The sequence below is a fragment of the Salvia miltiorrhiza genome, chromosome 1 (genome assembly GCF_028751815.1).
Source record: "Salvia miltiorrhiza cultivar Shanhuang (shh) chromosome 1, IMPLAD_Smil_shh, whole genome shotgun sequence".
NCBI lineage: Eukaryota > Viridiplantae > Streptophyta > Magnoliopsida > Lamiales > Lamiaceae > Salvia > Salvia miltiorrhiza.
In genome coordinates, this window is record NC_080387.1 from 45,998,211 (window position 1) to 46,014,752 (window position 16,542).

The 16,542-nt window shown below is 39.2% G+C and overlaps 2 protein-coding genes across 2 annotated transcripts; one reads left to right on the forward strand and one right to left on the reverse strand.

The window, feature by feature from the left end:
• The first annotated feature begins 3,536 nt into the window (after positions 1-3,536).
• LOC131008832 (uncharacterized) lies at positions 3,537-8,565 on the forward strand. The gene is made up of 6 exons (XM_057935902.1): positions 3,537-3,888; positions 5,537-5,627; positions 5,820-7,173; positions 7,259-7,544; positions 7,579-8,198; positions 8,260-8,565. Exons 1-6 carry the CDS (start codon positions 3,537-3,539, stop codon positions 8,563-8,565), a joined length of 3,009 nt encoding a protein of 1,002 aa, XP_057791885.1.
• A 424-nt stretch (positions 8,566-8,989) lies between these two features.
• LOC131008838 (uncharacterized) lies at positions 8,990-14,778 on the reverse strand. The gene is made up of 5 exons (XM_057935916.1): positions 14,539-14,778; positions 14,402-14,473; positions 10,682-14,180; positions 10,459-10,616; positions 8,990-9,256 (listed from the first exon to the last, which is right to left on the reverse strand). The coding sequence occupies exons 1-5, from the start codon at positions 14,776-14,778 to the stop codon at positions 8,990-8,992; spliced, it is 4,236 nt and encodes a 1,411-aa protein (XP_057791899.1).
• Positions 14,779-16,542: the final 1,764 nt, after the last annotated feature.

Consider the following 16,542-nt stretch of genomic DNA (forward strand, 5'->3'; position numbering starts at 1 on the left):
AAGAGAGAGAGAGAGAGAGGAGCGAACTGAGCAGTGAACTTTTTCTTTAATTAAGCAATTAATCTAGCCCTAATTATTGCCCAAAAAGGAAACGAGCCAAGTAGCTTGGGACGGCCCAAAAAGAAATACGAGCCATGAATAATGGGACTGAGGGAGTACTATTTACATATTTTTTTTTGTTATTATAATATTCATATTCTTTTCTGCAAAGTTCGTCAATATGAACTCTAAAACAATATAGTTTCTCATTGAAAAATTGAGGACGTTGTGAATTGTGATTATAAAGCTTGTGTTGTACCATTTCAAAAAATTGTGATTGCAAAATTTAAAAATTCATATAGCATTTAAAAATTTCGGTAATATTAGTACATAATATTCCCAACGACGATGAACTCTTTTTATTTTATTTTATTGTATTGTATTTTGTTTTGATTTCTGACTGTGGAATTGGAGTTTCCAACATACCCCCATCAAGTAAAAAATATTCACTGATCAATATTGTTGAATTAGTTTTAACAAGAAGTAGCATTACATTTTGCTTGTGATCTGTTGATTTTTAGTGTGATCAAGAAATAATCGTTTCTATTCTTTTACAAATCTGGTATGGGGCGGAGGACCGTATGCAAGTTTTTTGCTTATATTAAGAAGAAATCCTAAATCCAACTAATTAATACACACTTTTGTTTTTATTTAAGATTACTTTATAATAAAAGGATAACTTTCTGTCACATTTGAACTCAAGAGATACATACAAGTTGTCACAAGAATCCCAAATTTATTTTACTACTTCTCCGACCATTTACATAAGCTACGTAGGCCGATGTTGGGCTCACCTAAAATATAGCCCAATACAATCTATGACATAATTTATTTGAAATCATTTTTATACGCTAAATTAGAATTTATAATTCATAACTAGAGTTCAATATTCTTAATAAATTTTAATAATACATAATTAGACTTTATAATTTAGAATTAGGATTTATAATTAAATTCAATTAAATATCAGATTTAAGTGGCACATGATTCGAACGAGCTCAAATTATAATAGAAAGGGGCGAGCAAGAATTTGTTTTTTAAGCCAAGTAATGGATATTTTCAAGAAAGCAATTCAATAAGGAGTAGGTGAGGCAACTCATGCTAAGATCACTAATCGCGAACATTTCTACTTCCGAATATGGGAAATTTTAAGAATAAAGTATAGCCGATATTAGAGTTGTAAATGAATTAAATATTTAAATTCAATTATGTATTTCATTTAAAATTTTGATATTCGTATTCGAATTTGAATATAAATATTCAATTCGATTTGTTTAGTATTCAAATACAAATATAAAATTTAGTATTCATCCAATTCAATATTTGTAGATATTTAATAATAGGGATAATTGTCTGTAAATCCATAACGTTACACGTAATTGGTTTTGCTCCTATTTTGAAAAATGTGGATCCTAAATGTATAACCTTTTATTTTGTCTCATTTTTTCCTGTCACCGATTTTTTCTTAATCCGGCGCTAGAAATTATACAGTGGCAGCCGGAATTGATGTGTTGGCAGCCGGAAATTGACGTATTATTGACATGTGGATAAAAAAAAGTCATATCATCATCTTCCCCAACCTTCCCCACTTTCAAACCTCAATTCCCCCTCTTCTTCCCTTCCCCCACCCCCGCCGTTGCCACCGCCGCCCCCTTCCCTTCCCCCAGCCGCTACCACCTTCCCAACCGCACAGAACATGAAGATCTCCACCCGAAAGCGGTGAAAGATCTGAAGCCCAGATCCGCCCAGACACTTTGAAGCTTCGTCCTCCAACGAAGGCGGCGACAGATCTCAAAGCTTTGAAGCGTCTCTTTCAACACCCTACGCGCTGCCCACTGCTTGGATGAGTTGTACCTTCTGTCCTTTGATGAAAGCATGGAGAAAAACTTGTCATCTTGGCCAACATTCATCATTTTTGTTTTATGAGAATTTTGGGGATCTGGGATGGGGGAGGAGCAGACGGGTCTGGGGATGGGGGAGGGGCAATCGGGGTCCGGGGAGGGGGAGGGGGCGCCGGCGGGTGGGGTGAGGGGAAGTTAGGGTTTGGAAGTTGGGGAATTGGGGAAGATGATGATGTGGATGTTTTTTTTATATTTTTTTCCACATGTCCTAAATGTGCCTAGGTGTCAATTTCCGGCTGCCACCGTGTAATTTCTGACGCCGGATTAAGAAAAACTCGGTGACAGGAGAAAAACGAGACAAAATAAAAGGTTATGTATTTAGGGGCCACATTTTTCAAAATAGGAGCAGAAACCAATTACGTGTAAACATTATGGATTTACAGGCAATTACCCATTAATAATAATAATAATAATAATAATAATAATAATAATAATATAATAATAATATATATTATTATTATTATTATTATTATAATATTAATTATAAACGCTTTATCAAAAATTCTGTTATTGTTTTATTTAAAATTTATCAATATTTTAAAATCTTAAAATTTGTATATGAATTTATATAAGTAATTGATCATTTGAAAAAAGAAAAATGTAAAGAAACATAATATACATATGTAATGGTTAATTATCAGTGTTAAAAAATAAGACTTCACCATTTGTAAAATCAAAATTTTAAATTAAAGTCATTCTTCCACCATAAGTCACGCCTGTCACTGTGATTGTCACCATAATTTTAAGTTTATTTACTTGAAATCAAAATCAGGATTAAAATCTCGACCTTCTTTTATTTTTTTCAACTTATTTAAGGGTTCGGAACTTTATTTTTGGTAAAAACATTTAAAAGGCTGCCTCAAAAAAAAAAAAAAAACGTTTAAAAGGGAGTGAAAATTTAAAATGCCTTACTACTTAAGTTCTATAGTAAAAATGCTATTTTTTTTATAAACATAAGCATTATATGCCATATTCTTTAAATATCCTTTGATTTGATGGGTTTGCTTGGCTTTTTGTGAAAGTCTTACACATTTGACCGATTTGGCGAACACATGATCTAGCCACCCACCGGTCATATGTACTCTTGACTGATAGCTGTCAAATCGTTGACTTTTATGACTGATGGCTGTCAAATCGGTCAAATGTGTAAGACTTTCACAAAAAACCAAGCAAACCCATCAACATCAAATGGTAAAATAAGTACTTCACATAATTAGGGCATAGAATGCTTTGTTTTATAACTTGGGGCATTTTTACTATCAAACTTAAGGATGTGGCTTTTTGCCTATTAACACTTAAAAAGGCTCCACTTAATTACAATACAAAAGCAAAAACATTTTTTTTCTTTTTTTCTTTCTTTTCTTCTTTATATACGTACTATTCTCCTTCTTCCATCTTTTTCTATATTCTCTCTCAATTTCTCTAAAAAAAATAAATCCATACAATCCAAAATGGTACGACCCAAATTTGGTTCCGACCTCTCCGACGAAGGTGATTATATCAACTTGGAGGATGAACCTTGTCAGAGATGCGAGGAAGAGACACTGCTCGCCCATAGTGCATCGAAGCCCAAGATCATGAGGGCGGCGGAAGGCTATGGCCTTCAAAGAGAAGGCGCCGGCTCCTATGTCGGAGGAAAGAAGGGCCGCTCGACACACTTACACCCTCGAGGAGACGAACCTTATTGTCCATGTTTGGGCAGAGGAGACGAACGATGTCGTCCGAGGTGTCGATCAAAAGGGAGAGGCCTATTGGGGCCGAATTCTAAAACCGGGTGACGCCCTCCTCAGCGTCACCTTCAAATCCCGCCAAAGAAATAGGGACCACTTCGCCCGAGTGGCTGCTGAGGTAAAGTTGTGGGAGAATGTTTGGATGGAGGTTTGCGCGAAGTGGCCTTCCGGCCATTCTGATGACATGCTCCAACAGAAGGCCCAAGTTATCTTCCAAGGTAGGAGCCCAACTTATGGCCCCTTCAATTACTGGAATGCATGGAGGATGCTCCGAATCATTTTCACGTTAGGTGGTTGGGTGGCCGTGGGAAATTCCAGAAAAAAAAAAAAAGGTGATGTATTGTGAGGCAAATTTTAAAGATGGTGTGCAATTCCAGAAGAAAATGAGAAAAATTTGTGTATTTAGGGGTAATTACCCTTGTAACACCCAAATCTAACTAAAATTTAATGTATATTTGTGCGGAAAAAACTATGAATATAAATAAATATTTAATGAGAAAATCATAAAATAAATTTATTTAAAATACTTTGCTTAAAACAATATTTTTAAATAAGCTAAATTCAAAATATTTGATTCGCCATGCGACCTTCCACGCGCCTCCGACTTAGAAACCTGAAAATGTTAAATATGAGATGAGCATATAGAGTACACTCAGTGTGGGAACATGCAATCATTGTCCACGTTAATAAAATGATAACACATATGATCATAAAATTCATAACATCAAGTTGCACGGTAGCATACCAAGGATCTTTACCATCCCGGCTGGCCCCTGACGTCTATGATTGCAATCGTAACTTTAACATGTATATCGCATTGTGACATACCATCTTTACCATCCTGACCAATTATGCTGGCTCCTAGCGATATTTAATTTAACTCATGATCACATATGATAAACACATAATATTAAAATGGACAATAATTAATCACAACACGCATTTAAATAAATCTCACACCTAAAAATTGAGCTTTGAAAATTAATTTGAATCATTCCAAATCAAAGTCAAGATCTTAGTCGCACCGCACCTAATTTCATAAAATAGAGCAATAAATTTATAAAAATTCACGTAATTAAATATAATTGTAATTCTGTGTGCATGTGGTATTTATATATAGGGTTAATTGCCCGCTAAATTCAAAAGCTTTCTAAAATTTCGCGATTTTCCTCACCAACTTCAAAATCGGCGTAATAATACACGAATTGAGAATCCGTTCTTAATGTTCCCAAAATTGTTATTTCCGGCGAGATTAGCTGGCAATGATTGATTATGTGTCAATGACATGGCAAGTAGTTAATATGTGTCGCCTACATAGTTAAATGACTTGGAAATAAGTTATGTCATATAAATTACATGGCAATGAATGCTGAGTTGTCAAATTTTAATTAGTCATCAATTATGACATGGTAAATAAGTAATAATAAAATAATGTTAAATAAAAAATTAAAAATTGGGCGCCCAAAAGTCACCAAATTCGTCGATTTCCCCCCCCCCTCCCCCCAATTCCCACAATAAACCCTAACTCACCCAAAAAGTCACCATTTCGAATCTCATAAAGAATTGGGCTCCATTCTTGTGGGGTTGGACTGCGACAAACTCACGAAAAGCAGGTTTCTTGGCCATCTCAGTGTTGTAGTGACAATGGTGGACAGGTAGGGCCTTAGATTTTGTTGTTTATACTTGTTAATTGTTTAAATCTTTGTGCTTTCCTTTCTTTATTCTTTGGTTTTGTGACTTCCGACACAAAGATACTTATATATATATACTTAACCTTTTTGTCTGGTAGTGTCTGATATATATATATATATATATATATATATTTTTGCAACAGAGATAAATTTGCATGTTATTTCCACATAAAAGGTCGTTTTGAAGAGGTTGAGGTCGAGGGTTGTGTCATAGAGTGCTATACAGGCGGGTTAGCATTTGGGAGGTATGACTTAGATGTAGACAGGTTTGGGTACTTTGATATGGTTGATTTAATTGATAAGTTGGGAATGAAGGACTGGGAAAGACTTAGATATCTGAAGCCTATGTCTAATTCATATAATTTGATTACTTCTGATCAAGAGGTAATGGAAATGTTGTCATACTTAACTGATGAAATTAGAGTTTGTGCATGTATTTGTTGAGGGTGGGTGTTAAGGTTAGGCCTCCTGGTAAGGTGCATAAGAGTGCCACTTGATGCATGGAGAGATGATGACTATGTTCCTCAAACCTTAGCTGAATTACATGCCTCCAGGGCTGTACCATCATCCCCCTCACCTAATGAAAATGTTACAACCGATGTAGAAGCCCCCTTACCAGTGGATGCTACTGAAGCTTTTGGTGATGATGATGAACTGGATAAAATGATAGATGATTATGAAGGCAGTGATGGTGAGTGTAATGAGGAGTCTAGTGAGGATTCTGATTATGTTCAACCAGAGGGTGATGATTCTGATTGTGGCCTCACTGACATAGACTTAGCTTCAGGAGATGAAGAATATGTTGAGAGTAAGAAAAAAATGAAGGGTAAGGATAGGGTTTTCAATTACATTGATGATGAGGAGATAACAATTTTAGGCAATGAGGAAACAAGTGTTAATCTGTCTGATTATGCAAGTTCAGATGGTTTTGTGAACTCATCTGAAAGTGATGAGGATGGAGGGGAAGGTACTGGTAAACTAAAAAAGATTTACTATAACCCAAAGTGTGATCATAGTAAGCTAAAGTTGAAGCTTGGTATGAGATTTCAGGATGGGTGGGAGTGTAGGCAGGCTATTACAACTTGGGCTATTGAACATGGGAGACATGTCAACTTCAAGAGGGTTTCTGCAAAGATGTGTGAAGCATATTGCAAACCCCCATGTAATTGGAGGGTGTACGGTTCTGTAGTTTCTAGGGATAACCAGTTCTACATTAAAACTCTGTTGGGTAGACATAGTTGCACTAAACATATGGAAAACCCACTGTTGAGTTCCAAATGGATTGCTGAGAGATACATTAATGTATTCAGGATAAGGCCAGATCTTAAAATTGAAGACTTGAAAAATGATATATGGGATAGGTTTACAACAAAAGTGGGGAAAGATAGGTTGTACAAAGCAAGATCTATTGCTAAGCAATTGGTTAGAGGGTCTGTTGAGGAGCACTATAATATGTTGGGTAGATATCTTGCTGAGCTTAGGAGAGTTGACCCTGATGGATCATTTGTATTGTTACAAGGGGAAGACCACTTATTCAAGGGGTTGTATGTGTGTCATTCTGCCCTTAGGAGGGGGTTTAAAGCTGGATGTAGACCCATAGTTGGATTAGATGGCTGCCATTTAAAGACATATCTAGGAGGGATACTCTTATGTGCTGTAGGAAAAGATGGGAATAACCAAATGTTCCCTATAGCCTGGGCAGTGGTGGAAATTGAAAGTGAAGACACGTGGACTTGGTTCTTGAAGCTACTGTGTTATGATTTGGAAATTGGTGAAGGTGGTGGCTGGACCTTTATTTCAGATCAGCAAAAGGTATGATTTATAAAGCTTTTCATTTGTGCTTTGTATTTCATACACTCCACCTGATCACCTTTTTTGTATTTGAAATCTTTTGCAGGGCCTTGAAAATGCCGTGCAAGCCATAACTCCATTTGCTGAGCACAGAAATTGTGCTCGGCATGTTTATATGAATTGGAAAAAGAGCTTTAAGGGAGCAACTCTGAAAAATATGTTCTGGAGAGCTGTGAGAGCAACAACTGTTGCTCAATACAAGGCTGCACTGTTGGAGATGAAAAAGGAAGATGCTTTAGCATTTGAAGGCTTTGTGTCAAAGGATGTGAATAAATTCTGTAAGGCTTTCCTTACCTTTACAGCATGCTCAGATATGATAGATAACAACATAAGTGAGACATTTAATGGGTGGATTCTAAATGCTAGGAGGAAAGCATATAATTCACATGCTAGAAGAGATAAGAACTTCACTGATGAGTAGGCAAGTACAAAAGCTTGATAAAGTGAAAAATTCAACTGATGTCATATGTCCTGAAATCAGAAAAAAGTTGGAAAAACTTAGGCACCAAAGTAGGCACTGTATACCAGCTCCTGCATTAGGTGGTAAGTTTGAGATCACTTTAAATGAAGACAAGTATGTGGTGTATGTGGAAGGTAAAGAGTGTGCATGTAGGGTTTGGCAACTGACAGGGATACCTTGTGTACATGCTATTTGTGCCATACAATTCATGAGTAAGGATATTTCTGATTATGTGAGCAAGTACTACTCAACTGAGAAGTATTTAGCAACATATGAGTATAGTTTGGAACCAGTGAATGGGCCTAAACTGTGGCCAGAGGTTGAGGGCTCTACAGTGAAGCCACCTGCTATTAGAAGAATGCCAGGAAGGCCAAAGATCAAAAGAAAAAGGGCATTAGAAGAGGATCCAAAGAGGCCAGGGCATTTGAGAAGATTTGGCCAACTCATGACCTGTCAGAATTGCCAACAGACAGGACACAACAAAAAAACTTGCAAAAATGAGAAAGTGGAGAAGGCAACTGAGAAGGTAACAAACTTTATTTACTCATGTTAATTATACAATCTTATTAATTTTGCTTTATTTTCAGAGGAAAAGAGGGAGACCCAGGATAGAAGAGGCAGGCAGATTAAGAGCTTCGACAAACAAGGATGGAGCATCTTCATCTAAACAAACACCAAGAGAAGATGGTCCATCATCTGAGGCAGCAACTATAGCTAAAGAGAAGAACTTATCCAAGAAAGGGAGTGGGGTTTATGTAAGTCTTCGAAGTGGGAACTATTATTACCAAGGAAGAAGAGTGACCACAGTTACAACATCCTATTCAAGGAAGAGGCAGGGGCATGCCAAGTACAAGTACAAGCCAACTGACAGAGGCACCTCGAGGGAGAGGTAGAGGCAGACCAAGAATGAGAGGGAGGGGAGTTAGTCAACAATCAAGCCAAGTCACTGATGTCAACACAACTCAAGAAAGCAGGGCACCTCCACAGACTTAGTCAATTTGCAGTGTGTTTGTTTTTGATGTTTTTGCAAGGAAGTCACTGAAGCATTCTAAAACTTCTTTTGAATATTGTTTTTGATTGGATCTTTCTAGCTTGCATGTTGTTTTTGATTTTCAGCTGTCATATGAACATATATTTGAATGGTTGAAATGAAGCTTGGTATTGTAAGTTTTAATTTCCTTCTATTTCATTTTCATGTTTACAGGAATCAACAATAGATTTTGCATTAGATAAACAGATTCTTCATTGACACAAAAGGGGGTAACAAGATACATCATAAGTCCCAACAATTACATAAACACAAGTACATACTAATCCCTAACATAAACGAGTAACGAAGATTGCAAGAAAAACAATAGCAACAACAATGTACATCCATCGAATTTTCAACTCCATCTTCTTCATTTTCTCATGTATTTCATCCTCAACAGTGCATACTTCATCCTCTACTGTTGTAGCATCAATCCTATGACCTTGTAGCTGCTGAATTGCTTCGTCCCTTTCTCTTCTAAGATTGTTGAATGCAAGCTTGTAGTATGGTGACAGCTCGGGATCAATCCACTTCCAATAACCACAATCATACTTCTACACATTACAAAAACACAAGAACACACCAAGAAATTCAAACAACCAAAAAATTCAGCAAAAGAACACACCAAGAAATGAGAAACACACAACAAATTATGGAATTGCTAACTTACGCCTTCACGAGAACAACACAAGAACCTTCGTTCCGGATTCTTTTCCGTTCGAGATGTACGAAGCACAACTGGAATAGAATGCTCACATTTTATATCAAATTCGGGATTAATCCTCCTATTCGTGTTCGAGCTCGAGGTAGACATTCCTTACCTTCAACTAAGCCACAAACGACCGCTACCAACGGGATAAATTTTCGCTTACTCTCAGGTTTAGCTAGCAAGCATACTAAAACTTACGGGAACCCTAACTGGAATTGGGAATGGAATATTGAAGATTGAATTTAATTCAATAACTTGAATATTGGAAACGACGTCGTGTTGTTTTTAAAGAAAACGAAGTCGTTTGCTTATGCCGCCGATTTTGCCACGCGGGATTTCCGTTTGTCCACGTCACCTTCAGATTGGGGATTATTTTAACATTTGGGAACATTAAGAACGGATTCTCAATTCGTGTATTATTACGCCGATTTTGAAGTTGGTGAGAAAATCGCGAAATTTTAGAAAGCTTTTGAATTTTGCGGCAATTAACCCTTATATATATAGATAGTATGTGTGAGTTGATTTGTTTACCTTCATGGTGCTCGAAAGATGAATTGTTTGATACAATTCCTATTTATACATAAAAGTCCGTAGCTTTGCTTAGTCGTGGAATAGGTTTAGCTTTATAGATTTATAGGTCCTCTTAGTTAGCTTAGAATGTTACACGTGTAAAAATTTCATGCTATAAAATATCATATGTATCTATTAGTTTTAACTTATTTTTAATTATTAAATTAATTTTTATTAAAAGAGAAAGAGAAAAAATGAACCAAGAACCCTTGAGTGCACAAACAACAAACTAAGGGCCGAGCCTCATTAAAACCCTTTTTAAGGCAAACCTGGTCGGAAAATCCTTAAAAGGGAAAAAGAGTACTCGTCTAAACAAGGAGCTGTGTGGGAACGGAAGTGAGACAACTTCAGAGATTCCGGCCGAACCATCACCCCTAAGCAGCTCGGTTCCCGAACACATCAAAGCAAACCAACAAAGGAGAACAAGCAAAGAACAAGCAAAAACACAACCAACCAAAAAGGAACCAAAATGAAAACCAGAAATAGCACGACACCAGCCACAACTAGCGAAGCTAAAAGGAAAATCAGCAGACCAAGAAAAACCATGTAAACGGAAGAAGTAGGAACCATCCCAACACCAACAGACAACCGAAACCCCAACGAAGCAACCGCACCTGTCGCGAGAAGCATCCAACCTATTCGAAACAAACACTAACACCTTAAAGCACCATTCTAACAAAGCTATGGGTAGAAAAATCACGAGCCACCGCATGTTTAATATCGTCAATCACATAAGGCCACCATCCCTCTTGTCTATCATCATTGGCCATTATGTCCGCGGGGTGATTTCCTTCCCGAAAGATGTGAGTAACAATCAAAGAAAAACCATGAAGACGACGAAGAACCTGCTTCCAGGAAGCTAAGAAACGCCAGGGAACATTCGTGGAGCGATTCTCCAACAACCGCACCACATACATCGAATCGGACTCAACCCAAAGATGAAGCCAGCCACGATCATGAGCAATATTAATAGCAGTAATAACCGCGAGAAGCTCAGCTTCAAAAGCAAACCCACTACCACCCTTGATGTGAAAACAGCCACGGACATAAGCAAAATTATCCCTAAAAACTCCTCCCGCGGCAATACGACCAGGAGCCCCTTTAGCAGAGCCATCGGTGTTGACCTTAATCCAATGAGTCACCGGAGGCCACCAATAAACCTCCACCATGCGAGGGGGAGGAGCAGCTCGACTGCCAATTCCAAGACTTCTAACAATCACGTAGTCAGTCCAATTATTCTTGATGGTACCAAGCCGTGAAAAATTAGAATCCATCTCTTTAAAATAAGCTTTAACAAAAGTAAGAATCGACCGAGCCTCAAAACGGAGATCATCGAAAACAATCGCATTCCTACAGTCCCATATCTTCCACAGGATCGAAATAATGCCTCCTTTCCAAAAAGCCAAAATTTGGGGGCTGAAGCAAGCATTCCAAGCCAGCACTAAAAAAGTGTGAATATCCAAGCAACTTAACAGATCCGTTTTATGAAACCAGACCAGAAACGTTTCCCAAATGTAACTAATCCGAGGACAGCTCCACATGATATGCTCAATGGTTTCAGCATCCATATAACAAAAGGGACAACCATTAGGAGTGACCATACCTTGTCTAACGAGAGTATCCAAGGTTGGAAGACGCCCATGAAGAATCCTCCAGCATAAGATCGAACGACGAATCGGAATGTACGGTTCCCAAATCCATGTCCCCCATTTCACCATAGTGTAACGATGACAATTCTTGGAGAAGGCTAAAGCCGCCGAGACATCCCCCTTGAGCGAATGCTTCCAATATCTAGAATCTTTTTCCTCGCTCATAGGAATCAATAAAATATCAGCCACCACCTCAGGAAAATAATTCACAAACGAAGGCGAGAAATGCCACAGACCATCGTAGTAGTAATCTTTCACAGAGAAATGGAGAAAATCATGCATGTAGTGAGGAATTTTGAGCTTATCCACCAAAATGTATCCCAGCCAATCATCCTTCCAAAAATAAGTATTAGCACCATTATTGATGCAAGAATAAGAATCAACCACCAAGGGATCAATCTCCTGTTTCACGCCGAGCCAAATAGTCGAATTAGCAATATTTTGCTTAGCATAGCTGAAGGTCGTGAGGTATCTGGACCTCATAATCCGATGAGCCCAATCATCACCTTTTATCATCTTCCATGCCAGCTTCATCAAAAAAGATTTATTCATTAAGGTAAAAGAATGAATGCCAAGACCACCTTCCTCTTTAGGAGCGCACACCCGTCTCCAACTAACAGAACAACGCGGTTGCTGATCAATGCTGCCCGTCCAAATGAAATTACGACATTTACGGTCAAGCGAATGCAATAACGATTTAGGCCATTTATAAACCATCATCGAATGCACAATCGAACTCTGAATCACAGACCTCACCAAACATAAACGGCCTGCGATAGACAGTTGAAGACCTTTCCACCTTGCAAACTTTTGGACAATTTTATCAAAGATCGGCATGAGATACGAGGCCCGCGGACGACCAACAAATATAGGAACTCCCAAATACGTCATCGGAAGATTCCCCACAGAGAAACCCATGACACGCTGAATAGCCCTTCTCCTATCCGTAGTCACGCCCCTAGCGAAGTAGAGATTCGATTTCTCCTGACTGCAAAACTGACCAGAAATCGAACCATAATAATTCAGAATTTCCTTGATCTTTCGAGCATTACGAACCGTAGCAGTGCTAAAAAGGATAATATCATCAGCATAAAATAAGTGTGTTGGAAAATTAGTGGCCCGGCTGAAACCCATCGGACTAAGGTGTCTCGATTCCACACAACTGCTGATAAGGTGACTCAGGACGTCTTCCGCAATCCCAAATAAAATCGGCGACAACGGATCACCCTGCCTAACCCCACGAGAACAAGAGAAGTACCCCGAAAGCTGACCATTGTAAAGAATGGAGAGCCGGGCAGAGCTAAAAATGATCCAAATCCAATTGACGAACTTCTCATGATATCCATTCGCTCTCAAAACTTGCATAATGAACTCCCAGCGAATGGTGTCAAAAGCCTTACGAATGTCAATTTTGCAAGCCATATTCGAACCCCGATTCGTACGTTGCATCGAGTTGAATCCCTCAGAGCTGAGCATAATGCAATCATGGATGTTGCGACCACTAATGAAACCAAATTGGTTATTAGAGATATGAGTGGACGCAATCCTGCTAAGCCTTGACGCCAAGATTTTGGAAATGATTTTAAAGAAGAAGTTCGACAGAACGATGGGCCTCAAATCAGCAACAGTTGAAACATCCTTCTTTTTTGGGATAAGAATCATTGTACTGGAATTGCAACCAGTAGGTAAATAAGAAGACCGGAAAAAAGTTTGAACAGCACTGACAACATCCGTCTTAATAATTTCCCAGCAAGTCTGAAAGAAGGAACCAGAGAAACCATCAGGTCCAGGGGCACTATTAGCGTCCATTCCAAAGACCTCCGCCGCAATCTCACTCTCCGCAGGTATACTGACCAAAAAATTATTCTGAGCATCCGAAACCGCCAGATCAAAAAGCGCCTCAATCTCCAAAGGGTCAGCGCTCGGGCTTCCATCATCCATGAAAAGAGCCGAGAAGTGCCCGATGATATGTTGCTCAATAATACTCGGATAATAGACATCCACACCATCAATATTCAAGCGAGTAATCAAAGTATTCCTCCGTTTGAATTTTATCATTCTGTGAAAGAAAGTCGTATTTCTATCCCCATCTTGCAACCACGAGGCACGACTTTTCTGTTGAAGAAGATTATTTTTTCTAGAAAGCGCAACATTAAGCTCAGCTTGCAAACGAATCTCCTCATCGAAGAGCTCATCAGTATATCCAGTTTCAGAAATCTGGTTCTGGGTGACCGCCAAATGATTCTGAAATAGACCAATCGAATTATCTACGTTGCCAAAAACATCTTTATTCCAGACCTTAATATCATAACGCAGCCTCTTGAGTTTCAACATAACACACAGAATAGGGCAGCTAGTGTTAACAGCAACCGTCCACGAATTCTTCACCATATCTAAGAACGAAGGATGAAGGGTCCACATATTCAGAAATCTGAAGTGTCTTATGCCAGATGGAGTAACCTGACGGCACTGCAGAACTAACGGAGAATGATCAGAGGTGAGCCTCGGAAGCGCCGTGGTAACAATCGAATCGCATAAATCAGCAAAACCCTTGGAAAAAAATACTCTATCAAGGATAGATTCAACATGACGGGGAAAAAACCGACGTCCAGACCAGGTAAAGCGAATCCCTTCAGTCGGAGATTCAATGAATTGAGAATCATCAATGAAAGCGCAGAAGTCCAAGCATGAGCTTCTTGAAGGGGACCTAGAACTGATCCTCTCATTAGAGCCTTTGACTGCGTTAAAATCACCAATAAAGACAGTATTACCTGACGTGAAATGTAGAAGATCATGCCAAAGTTGACGGCGGAGGATCTGGTCATTGGCTCCGTGTATAATAGCTACACGGAAGTTGAAAGTTTGCCAAATACAATCAACGATCACAGATTGGTCAGAGGAAAAAAACCATGGTTGCAATCACATCAGGATGAGCAAGAACCCAAATGTTCGAACTTTTAGATGCTCGACAATTTTGATGAATATGCACCATATTTAAAGAATTCCAGTAGCTCTGCCTCACCTTACGAAACGCCTTCTTAGGTTCAATCAAACCCAAGATAATAGGAGAAAATGAGCTACAGTGCTCCTTAAGTAACCGCTTGGATTCGTCCGTCAAACCACGGACATTCCAGGCGATGATATTCATGAAGATTGATTGAAATGGGCGGAGGAGCCTCCGCATCTTTCCACCTCAGCCGACCAGCTTTCACGGGCGACATTCTCCATCGCCTGAATACAGTCTTTCTTGCTATTGTCAATAACAAAAGCTTCCGGATTATTGCCAGCATCTCCAGCTTTTCGAAGACGATGTTTAATACTCTCCTCTGCCTGTTTTGAGATTTGTTCCGCTGCACGATCTGCGAGCTGTTTTTTTGAAGGCCTACCGCGCCGCTTAGCTGCCATACCCGAAGTAATTGGCTCATTAGCCAATGCCAGAATTTGTTCCAATCTCTGAGCCTTCATAGCATTCTCAAAAGCAACCGCATCAGTTGGTTGCTGTCGGGAATGAATTTCCTCACTTATAACATCCGCTTCAATTGTTTCCTCCTCTTCTGAACTTTCAGAAACATAAACTTCAAGCGGCCTATCGTACACCGATGTCTCCACAATGTTGGTGATAGCGTCCAACATATCCGGCCCTCTGATATCCTCATTATTCCTCAACTGAAATCTAACATTCTCACCACTGATTCTGTTCTTAGCATTTTCCTCCTGCTCCAACAGATGAGGCGAAGAGCCTCGATGCGAAGGCTGCGCAACCTTCTGAGGTGTAGATCTTGGTTCATTGTCCTCACCGGAACCTTGCTGCTGTACGCGCGCGGATTTATCAGTTATCTGCTCAGCCTCCAAGATTTGTAACCCAGTTTCTTCACCTCTCAGGTTTTCCAACACAGCAAAAGTGTTTCCAATCGTAGTCCCCGAGCACTGCTTATCTTTAACCGAATGTTGCTGAATCTGTTGATCGCCGACAGGTTGATTTCTATGCTCATGCAAGGCGGCTTCATGTTCGTTGTTCGTAGTCTGAATATGCTGAATTTCTTGCCATTGTTTTCCCCTTGGCTGTTGCGTGGCAATCTTGACGTGAGTAGTTGTCTCGTCAGTTTCCTTTTGAATAGCTTTGAAACATCTATCAGGAGAGTGTCCTGTTATTTTGCACCTGTTGCAGTAAAGTGGGAGCTTTTCATAAGTGAACTCAATATAAAAAGCGAAATCTCCTTCATCAAAAAGAAGAGTAGAAGGAAGAGGTTTAGACATATCTAACTCGACCAAGACCCTCGCAAACTGTCCAAAATCCTTCTTCACTGAAGCTGCATCGATTCTAATGGGATGCCCAATATATCTCGCAACTCCAGCCAGCACTTCCGCGTGCCAATATTCTATCGGCAAATAGTGTATTCTCACCCACACATTAGCCAACGAAGAATGCTCCTTGAAGGGATCGAAATTCCTTGACCATTCCCTGAGTCGAAGATGACCATTAAAAAGTTCTCAAGTGTTTTTAACCTTGGCACAGGTTTTGTCCGCCTCACTTTGAAAAACCAAAGTGTAGTAGCCTTTTCCAAGGGGAATAAGTTGCCAAGAAGAAGCAATTCCCCATAAATCATTCAACTCCTTTTTTAACATTATTGCCGGCTTCGGTTTTTCACCTTTACGAAGCAAAAGTCTTCCTGTCAAAGCATATTGAAACTCCGAAACTTGTTTGATAAGAAGATCTTTGGGCATTTTGAAACAGAACTGATCACCCTCCTTCATGGGACATAGTGCATGAAAGTTATGAGCAGCTACGTCAGAGCGTCGTTGCCCCCTGTTAGAAGCCATCTCCGCATAGGATTTGTGGGCATCAATCTTCTCTCCCATATCAGTAACTTGTTGACGAACCGAATTCGTGGGAATAGTTGTCGAAGAGAAA